The 10650-nt window shown below is 36.1% G+C and overlaps 1 protein-coding gene across 4 annotated transcripts in view; it reads right to left on the reverse strand.

Moving 5' to 3' along the window:
• CD84 (CD84 molecule) overlaps positions 1 to 7925 on the reverse strand; it is a 45256-nt gene extending 37331 nt beyond the window's left edge. For 3 of the 4 annotated variants that reach the window (XM_036271885.1, XM_036271884.1, XM_036271883.1), the window contains exon 1: positions 7847 to 7925. In XM_036271885.1, coding sequence (XP_036127778.1) covers positions 7847 to 7895 — 49 coding nt within the window. In that variant the 5' untranslated portion in view covers positions 7896 to 7925. The remainder of the gene's footprint in view (positions 1 to 7846) is intronic. The other variant, XM_036271886.1, reaches the window with a different exon arrangement.
• Between the last annotated feature and the right edge of the window lie 2725 nt (positions 7926 to 10650).

Consider the following 10650-nt stretch of genomic DNA (forward strand, 5'->3'; position numbering starts at 1 on the left):
CTTTTTTGGTTCCATAGAAACTTTTGGAGTGTTTGTTCTAGTTCTGTGAAGTATGTTGTTGGTATTTTGATGGGGATTGAATTGAATCTATAGATTGCTTTGGGTAGTATGGACATTTTAATAATGTTAATTCTTTCTTACCATGAACAAGGTATATGCTTTCACTTTTTTATATCTTCCTCTATTTTTTTTTCAATGTCCTGTAGTTTTCTGTGAAGGAGTCCTTTACTTTTTTGGTTAACTGTATTCCTAAGTATCTTAATTTTTTTTTTTTTTTGCTGTGATGGATAATGGGATTGTCTTTTTAGTTTCTCTTTCTGTGAGGTCATCATTGGTGTATAAGAGTGCCGTTGATTTCTTGATGTTAATTTTGTATTTTGCTACTTTGCCAAATTTATTTATTAGGCCTAGTAAATTTTTGATGGAGTCTTTAGGATTTTCTATGTACAATATCATGTCATCTGCCAATAATGACAGTTTCACTTCCTCATTTCCAATTTGGATCTCCTTTATTTTTCCTTCCGTCTAATTGCTGTGGCTAAGACTTCCAATACTGTGTTAAATAAGAGTGGTGAAAGTGGGACTCCCTGTCTTGTTCCAGTTCTTAAGGGGAATGCTTTTAGTTTTTGCTCATTGAGTAGGATGTTGGCTATAGATTTGTAATGTATGGCCTTTATTATGTTGATATATGATCCCTCTATTCCCACATTGCTGAACATTTTTATCAAAAATGGGTGCTGGATTTTGTCAAATGCTTTTTCAGCATCTATTGCTATGACCATATGGTTTTTATCTTTCCTTTTGTTTATGTGGTGTATCACATTTATTGATTCGCTATTATTGTACCATCCTTGCATGTCTGGGATAAAACCCACTTGGTCATGATGAATAATTTTTTTGAAGTATTGCTGGCTCCAATTTGCTAGTATTTTGTTAAGGATTTTGGCGTCTGTGTTCATCAGGGATATTGGCCTGTTGTTTTCTTTCTTTGTAGTGTCTTTATCCGGTTTTGGAATTAGGATTATGCTGGCCTCATAAAATAAGTTTGGAAGTGTTCCCTCTTCTTGGATTTTTTGGAATTGTTTGAGGAGAATGGGTATTAGATCTGCTTTGAATGTTCGGTAAAACTCCCTTGTGAAGCCATCTGGGCCTGGGCTTTTGTTTGCTGGGAGTTTCTTGATTACATCTTTAATTTTTGTTGTTGTTATTGGTCTGTTCAAGTTTTCTATCTCTTCCTGGTTCAATTTTGGGAGGCTTTGTGTTTCTAGAAATTTGTCCATTTCTCCTAGATTTTACAATTTGTTGGCGTATAATTGTTCATAGTATGTTTCGATGATCCTTTGTATTTCTGTGCTGTCAGTTGTTACTTCTTCTTTTTATTTCTGATTTTGTTTATTTGGTTTCTCTCTTTTTGTTTCATGGCGAGTCTGGCTGAAGGTCCATCAATCTTGTTTATCTTTTCAAAGAACCAGCTTTTTGTCTCATTGATATTTTGAATTGTTTTTTTTAGTCCCTATGTCGTATTTCCTTCCTTCTACTAGCTCTGGGTTTTTCTTTTTGTTTACTTTCTATTTCTTTAAGTTGTAGGGTAAAAAAGTCAATTAGGAATTTTTCTAGTTTCTTGGGGTAGGCCTGTAGTGCTATGAACTTCCCTCTCAGGACTGCTTTTCTGTTGTCATGTGTTTGTTTTCATTAATTTCCAGGAAGTTTTAAATTTCTTCCTTGATCTTGTTAGTAACGCATTCATTGTTTAATAACATGCTATTTAGCCTCCAAGTGTTTGAATGTTTTTGTGTGTTTTTATTGTAATTGAGTTCTAGTTTCATGCCACTGTGATCTGAGAAGATACTTGATATGATTTCAATTTTCTCTTCATCTCCTCCCCTCTCCTCCTCCTCCTCCTCCTCCTCCTCCTCCTCCTCCTCCTCCTCTTCTTCTTCTTCTTCTTCTTCTTCTTCTTCTTCTTCTTCTTCTTCTTCTTCTTCTTCCTGTTCTGATTGGATGTTTTGGATGTTTTTTGCCTCCTTATATTCCAAATCAATGGTTTACTTCTTGGCTTTACTCACTCTACTATTGATTCCCTATAAATAGTCCTTTATTTCAGTTAGTGCATCCTTCATTTCTGACTGGTCCTCCTTTATGCTCTTGAAGTCCTCACTAAGTTCCTTGAGCATCTTTATAACCAGTGTTTTGAACTCTGTATCTGTTACATTGCTTGTTTCCCTTTTGTTTCATTCTTTTCCTGGAGTTTTGTTCTGTTCCTTTATTTGGGACATGTTTCTTTGTCTTCTCATTTTGGCTGTCTCCCTGTGTTTGTTTTTATGTATTAGGTAGAGTTGTTATATCTTCTAGGCTTGGTAGGGTGGCTTATTGTGGTAGGTGGCCTTTAGGGTCCAATGGCACAACCTCCCTGATCACTCCAGCTGGGCACAGGAGGTGCACCCCCTGTGGACTGTACACCCTTCTTGTAATTGAATGTTGATTGCTGTTGGCATGTCAATGGAAGAGATTTACTCAGGCTGATCAGCTGCAAGGACTGGCTGTTTCCACTGACCACTGATCTCTGACCACCTTGGAGTATCAGCTATGCAGGAGCCTACTACACAAAGCAAAACTTACTTCAGCAGGGCTCTAGTACCCACTGAGTTCACCCCTTGAGTGTGTTGCTTATAGAGGTGGTTGGGTGGTGGTACTTTTATGTGATCTGAAGATGTCCACTGGATGTGCTGGCTCTAAGGCCTCCTGGGAGGCACAGACCAAGGCCAGACACTGCCAGTGCTCTACCCAGGGCAACCAGGCATAAGCTACAAGGTGATCTGCAGATGGCTGATTCTTGTACTCGGCTAGGAGGTGCCCAGGCAAGGCCAACCTGTGAACCAAGGCCTGCTGCTCCTAGTGATGGTACTAGGGCCACTTAGTGAGAGTTACAGGGCTTGCTGAGGACAGATGCTGCTTGTATGAGAGAGCCCTTCTACCAATGTCGATGTAGCTTCTTCTTTAATTTTGTAGTTGTAGGACTTACATTCAGCTCAATTTCAGGAAGTTCTGCACAGTGGTTATTCTGTAGTTTAGTTTTAATTTGGATGTGGTTGTGGGAGGAAGCATGTACCACGTTTACCTATGCTGCCATCCTGACTGGAAGTCAAAACTAGCATTCATACAATAGTATATTCTGCTGCATTTTAATGTCATTTTTAATGGGATCTGGGTTAACTTGAATACACTTCTCAAACTCACACACAAATTCTCAAAACAGAGATAAGTACCTTGCCAACCATTGTTTTGTCCATTCCCTTCTCTTAGTGTATAATTAAACATTGAGCATAGCAAAGAAAATATGGGAATAATTTCTATCAACATCAGCCCCCCACCTGATTGCTCATATTTCTTTCTTTTCCAAATTCCACGTACATGAGCCCAATTACCCCAAACTTGCAGGTTCACACCTCTCTGAAGTTCAAGTCAAGAACAGTTTGACTCAGGAAATACTTGAGTAGCCCGAGTGGCCAGGGACTGACATTTGTGCTTCCATTGTGAAGGCACTCTGGCTGCTTTGTTGGTCACCATATTAATCTCCAGAGCTGTTTCAGCCCATTAGGCTGAGGCAGTTCATTTCTACTCCCCCCTACTGGAGTTCTGTGTTATCACAAATTTTCAGCTTTCCAGCTTCTATTTAGAAACCAGATTATTGAGCTAATACTTAGTTTTCCCAGTGCAGAATATATTTTTCTATTTCTATAACTGGGTTTCTACCTTTGAGCTATTTCCGAGTATCTGTGGTAGTGGTCTGCTCAAATCTCTTTCTAGAGCAGAAACTTTATCTTTATCTTGAAGGACTTTGGACAAGTGGCATATGGCTCTTGCCAGGACTCTTCTCCAGGCACACACACCAAAACAACCTGTCTTTAACCCTAAGGATAATGGATGTGACCTAGTTATCCATGAGCAGATATCAAAATGGGCCCACTTGCCTCTGCTGGAATATCCCATGACTATGCTTTACATTCAACAGGACATCAAGATCTTATTGATATTGAATCCTTATTTGTTTTTAAGAAGCAAATTCAAGTCAATCCAAATCATATTGATGTAAATGGTACTTGAACAATGTTTAGAAATAGTAGTCATTTTCTTGGATATTCTGCCTTGCTGGCCTGATTAAACTTTGGCTATTGGCAAAGGCCTGCCCACCAACCCCCACTCTCCTCTATAGGTGGGTGTAGAAACAGGTTCTTTCTCTCCTTTAATAATCATGTCTTACAGGAAATGAATCACCACTCTTTACTGACAAATACCAAAACATAACAATTAATAGTAGATACGGTATTTTATTCAACTTCAGCATCAAAGTGGTGAAGGTACTATGGCTTAGTCGTTAAGTCTGAAGTCATTGGAGGTCAAATCCTACTTTATCCACTTTTTGGCCGAATTACCTCTAGAATTCTGTCTCAATATTTTCACTTGTAAACTTGAAATATTAATAGTACTCATCTTGTAGGGTACTGTGAGGATTGAATAAAATAGTAAAGTAGACTACTTAGAGTAATGCCTGACATGTAGTGATTGCTCCATAAATAGTTAGTTATTACTATTATTGACGAGAGATAGGAGAAGGGAGCAAGGGGAGAGGTTTGAAACAAGAAAGCTGTAGAGAAAAGGAAGAATTAAAATTACGTGAGAAAAAGAAAAAAAACCCAACCCACAAACATGTAGAAAGAAATGGACCTAGAGCAAAAGTGGTGGACTCTCTTGTCTTCTACCCCAGAGGTGGGTGGCTAGTAGGATACTTCCAGGGATAGCCAGAGTCACAGGGCTCACAAGACATCATTACAAAGTTGAGATCAGAACATAAGGCTATGAATCTTGGCTCTTACAAAAAAATTTTCCACATGATAGAGTCATGAGTTCACACACTCAGACTTATCTTATTTCAGTGATTTTAAGATAAAATGGGGATTTCTAACTTCCTTTTTTTTACTGCTTCCCAGCTTCTTCAACTTCTCGAAATTGCAGGGAAGTACATAAAATCAGTTGATTCATAGTGAAATATAAGGATCTGCCTTTGCCAGGAACAGCAGTAGGAGAAATTTAGGATATATTTTTGCACTCAGAAAATGTTTGTGGAATAACTTTTTTTTAATGTATTTTTATTTATTTCATTTTTTAATTAAAATTTTTAAGAAAATCATTTTGTGGACCCTGAGTTCTAACTATTTGCCAAATCAAGTCAGCCAATATTTCCATAGCATTAACTTAATAACAGTCCCTGGACATAGTCAGATATTACTCCTTTTATAAATTAACAAAAGTACTTTTATTGATGTGTCTTTATTTTTAATATATTTTTATTTATTTATTTTTTAGAGAGAGAGGAAGGAAGAGAGAGATAGAAACATCAATGTCAGCTGAAACATTGACTGGCTGCCTTCTTCACACCCCTTACTGGGGATTGAACCTGCCACCCTGGGCATGTGCCCTGACCTGGAATTGAACAGAGGCCTCTCAGTCCATGGGACAACACTCAATCCACTGAGCTATATCAGCCAGGCTGTTCTTCTTAACTAACTAACTAACTAACTAACTAACTAACTAACTAACTAACTAACTAAAATCACTTTGTGAAATAACTTTTAAGCAGCCAACAGATCTATTCAGCAAAGGCAAGTGGTATGTGAAAACACTTCTGGTTCTACTTCTATAAAAGCAAGCCTCTACCCTTGATGTTATGGGTCCCTGAGAAAATAAATATCTTAGCCTTGGTTTCTCCAGAGCCCCAACAGCCCACACCTTAGCTCACATTCCCCCACCTTTCCCCATGTTTACATTGCTTGAATCATCCCAAACATAGAAGACTTGCCCAGAATCTCTGTGCGGGAAAGCCCCGGCCCTTCCTAATACCATGTAATAACAACAGCATTAGCTGTATCTGTTAAGCACTTACTTATGCAGGTCCTATGGCAAATGTTATACATGAATTATTGTTTTGATTCTCAAAATAACCCTGTGCTAAATATCAACTGCTGGAATAAAAATGTTTCTCCATTTTGAAGTCAAAACAACAGGTTGAGTTTATATAACTTTACCAAAATCACAAAACTAATGGATGAATGATTCATTACTAGCTGATTTGACAACTTGATTTCAGGTTCAGTAGATGAGGCAAGTGTATCATACAGCTACCTTTTATCTTACAATGTGTTAGCCCTTTGAAGAGCATCAAGGATTTAAAAACTTAATGAGTGAGGAGGTCAGAAAGAGTGTGGAGCAGACAGAGCTATGGCCTTGGGATTAGAAGAACCAATGTCCATTTTCAGCTTTACCAGTTTTAGGTTGTGAAACTTTAGGTGACTTGTTTAACCTGAATCTTAGTTTATACTTTTTTTTGCATAATGATATCTACCTTTCTTATTTCAATGCTTTTAGTTTGGATTACACTACTAAACAGCCCAAGTGTCCATCAATAGATGAGTGGATAAAAAAGCTGTGGTACATTTACACAATGGAACACTATGCAGCTGTGAGAAAGATCTCCTATCCTTTGTGATGACATGGAGGGACCTAGAGAATATTATGCTAGGAGAAATAAGCCAATCAGGGAAAGACAAATACCACATGATCTCACTTATTTGTGGAATATAATGAACAAAAAAAACCTGATGAACAGATAGACCCAGAGACATAGAAAGGAGTATGGTTCAGACTGATAGACTTCAGAGGAGGGGGGCGAGGGGGATGAATGAGATAAACCACAGCACTTACATGCATGTATGTGTAACCAATGGACATAGACAACAATGCTGGGGCAGGGGGCGGGATGGGGAGGAGGGTGTCTACAGGGGAAAAAGGATAAACATTTGTGACAAAAATTAATTAATTAATAAAAAAAGTTAAAAAAAACAAAAAACAAACTTGGCCTGCCTAGTGGTTGCAATCTCTGTAAAACTCAAATGGAAGGAGCCACAATTTTACATAGAACCAGAGAGACCACGGTGCATTTATTCTACCTTTTCAGGAAATTCCAACCCACTAGATTTTGTGTAGTCTAACTCATGTCACAAATTTTATAGTGCATTTTTAGAGCTGGCAAGAGATAATAAAAGTAGATTTAAAATGCCACACAAAGTCAATTTTTATATAAACAAGGCAATTGTTTGGATTTAATTAAATAATATATGCAAGATAAAACACATTCAGAGCTATGTTAATGTTACATAGTTTTCTTCATACCAACAACAAAAAATACTCATCTGTCTTTTATAATTTACTGTTAAGCATAAGTAAGAAAAACAGTTTTTAGTTCAAGTTCTTCATTTTTTAAAGTGACGTATTTGTAAAATAGTAATAACCTCTTCCCATTTATTTCAGAGAGTTTTTGGAAGATAGGAGCAGAATAATAGTTCTGCTTTGAAAATAAAGGGGCATCTAGAGAGAAAGTTTGTATAATGATAATTATGGTCATGCACCATTTCAACCTGACAGAGCAATGAAATAAAATTGAGAAAGGCATATCTCTGTCAAAAACTACATAACACATTATAATACCAAAAAGAAATAGCTTTTGAGTTATTCAAGATTTTGGACTTTTTATTCCTTTTTCTGGACTTTTGGCTAATCTACCAAGTGCTGACTCTCCTGAGCTGTTTGGAGACTAAACACAGACAAAAGTTAGGAATTCAAACTTCAAAGCTGAAAAACAAGTTTGAAACTAAGTTTCTCTTGAACAAGTTGGTTTCCTTTGATACCCAGGTGTTTGTGTTAAAAACTAAAAGGTCATTCAATGTCTTCCTTTGGGCACTCTCTAAAACTTAATAGAAAACTAGTAGATCAGCCAAGGGTCAGAACTCACAGGTTTGCAGGCAAAGGAGCAAGATCCATAAATAGCGCTGAGCCATCATCCTCCAGAGTATTATCGACTGTTCTAAGAACAACACTCTTCTAGTAGTTCCACTTTAACACAGCTTTTTATAGCCGCTTTTGGAACGGAAGTATGAGATAGCTGATTATGGAAACATTGGTCTACGTATTTTGACGCTATCTTTTTTCCTTTTATATAACATAAAGTGTGTTATACTTATTTATTTAACACATTTTTTTTGTTAAATAAGTAATTTATTTAACAAATTTTTATTGAATGCCTATGATGTGTCAGGCTCTATTCTGGGCACTGGCGATATAATGAACAACAAAGCAATTGATCTCTTCACTTATTGCAGAAATAAACAATGACACAGGCAATTTCAATATAGTGTGATAAATGTTTTAACAGAGAAAATATGGGAAACAGAGAGGGCATCTAACCCAGACTAAGACAATGTGGAGAAGGCTTTCTGAAGGAACTGACAACCAAGCTGAGACAGATGTGAAGGATAAGTTAGCATTATCAAGCAAAAGGTGGTGGGGGATAAAGAACAGGAAGAATATATTGACATGATAGGAGCTTAATAAAGGATAACAACTAATATTATATAATTACAGTAACATTTTATATATAATAAAAATATATGCAATTAATAAAACATAAATTTATATTTTATATATAATTATTTCATATATAATTTATAAAATTATATATAATCTTTTATATATTTTATACATATATTTTATAAAACATATATTTATATTTTATATACATTTATAAAATTATATATAATTATTTTAAACAAAAATTATAGTTATAATAAACATAATTACAGTCACATATTAATATAATAGAATATGTAATTATATATAATTATATTTATCATTTATACAATTATATTTAATTATTTTATATAAATTTAATAATTTCCCAAATTATTTTGTATAATAATGATATTCTATGTTATTATATATATTTTTTCTTTATTGATTTTTTAGAGAGAGAGGAAGTGAGCAGAAGAGAGAGAGAGAAACATCAATAAGAGAGAACGTCAATTGGCTGCCTCCTGCATGCTCCCCACTGGGGATTTGACCCACAACCTGGGCATGTGTTCTGACCAGGAATCGAACTGGAGACCCCTTGGTGCATGGGCTGATGCTCAACCACTGAGTCGCACCAGCTGGACTTATTATATATTTTTATATTATATATTATACAAATTATGTATATACTACATATACTATAATTATTATAATTCTATTATGAATGGGATAAATGAAACACAGGACTATTCTTTAGTAGAGGCATACCATTCCCTGTTAGAAGATATCAGGGGCCTTGTATATGTGTAGGGTGTCAGGGTGGTAAGAGATATAAAAATTTGGGTCCCCAAACCAAGCAATTTTAACTGGAACCCATCTGTTTCAGGGGAATGCTGAGGAAACTGAGGACCTAGCCCCTGAGACCTGGGGGAAGAAGATTTTGTAAGCCTTTAGCACTGAGAAGAGTCCTCATCCAGAGAGCCCATTTCTAGGCAACCCGAGCCTCTGGGGTCACTATACAATCCTGCTCATCATTCTCCAAATATATAATTGTTTAGTATAGCATAGTTGAGTGCCTTTATGTAGGTATAGGCAGCTGTTTGGGACCAAAGAAGAATTGAAAATAAAAATGGAATTTTCCGAATTAGTTATTTCATTTCAAAAGATTAAACCATATTACTTTCACATTTTTAGCAAGCATGTCTTCCTAAAATGAGTAATTACTACATGTGAAAAAAACAAGCATATTTCATGTTTTAGTTTCACAGAGAAGGGAAAAAGAAGAAAGAATATAAAGTTGCGAGGAGCTGCTAAAAACCTGACTTTGTATTCTCTTTCTTCCTTCTTCTTTCTTTGTAGGAATGTTCCTTCTTCCCTTGCTATTTGAATCTCTTGCTTGGTCTGTGCCTTTAGAAATCTGAAATTAATATCCTACTCAAGAATTTATTTCCTGTTGAGCCTAGACCCGTGTCCTATGTCTGTCGTTTAGCCTTATACTGCTTATGAAGAAGATACTAGGTTTTGATACTTCTTTGATATGATGTAGAAGAATATGAAAGTCCTTCTGTTCTGTGGTAATAATAAGAAAACTAAAATAAAAACTATACTTTTCCATGGAATACGAAATGAATAGTGTATGTAAGAAACCCTTGATGAACTGAATTGCAGGGAGAAATGCGTCCTTTGTAGATAAGCAGAGAGCTAAATAACTCAAAACCTGGGGCAGGAGACCGGAATTGTTTTCCTAGTTTCTCTTTCTGTGAGTTCATCATTGGTGTATAAGAATGCCATTGATTTCTTGATGTTAATTTTGTATCCTGCTACTTTGCCAAAGTCATTTATTAAGTCTAGAAAATTTTCGATGGAGTCTTTGGGATTGTCTACGTATAGTATCATGTCATCTGCAAATAATGAGAGTTTCGCTTCCTTTCCAATTTGGATCCCTTTTATTTTTTCTTCCTGTCTGGTTGCTGTGGCTAAGAGTTCCAGTACTATGTTAAATAAGAGTGGTTAAAGTGGGCATCCTTGTGTTGTTCCTGTTCTTAAGGGAAATGCTTTTAGTTTTTGCCCATTGAGTATCATGCTGGCTGTAGGTCTTTCATATTTGGCCTTTATTATGTCAAGATATGATCCCTCTATTCCCACATTGTTGAGAGTTTTTATCAGAAATGGATGCTGGATTTTGTCGAAGGCTTTTTCGGCATCTATTGATATGATCGTGTGGTTTTTATTCTTTATTTTATTTATGTG

The sequence above is a fragment of the Molossus molossus genome, unplaced genomic scaffold (genome assembly GCF_014108415.1).
Source record: "Molossus molossus isolate mMolMol1 unplaced genomic scaffold, mMolMol1.p scaffold_m16_p_20, whole genome shotgun sequence".
NCBI classification, from domain to species: Eukaryota; Metazoa; Chordata; class Mammalia; order Chiroptera; family Molossidae; genus Molossus; species Molossus molossus.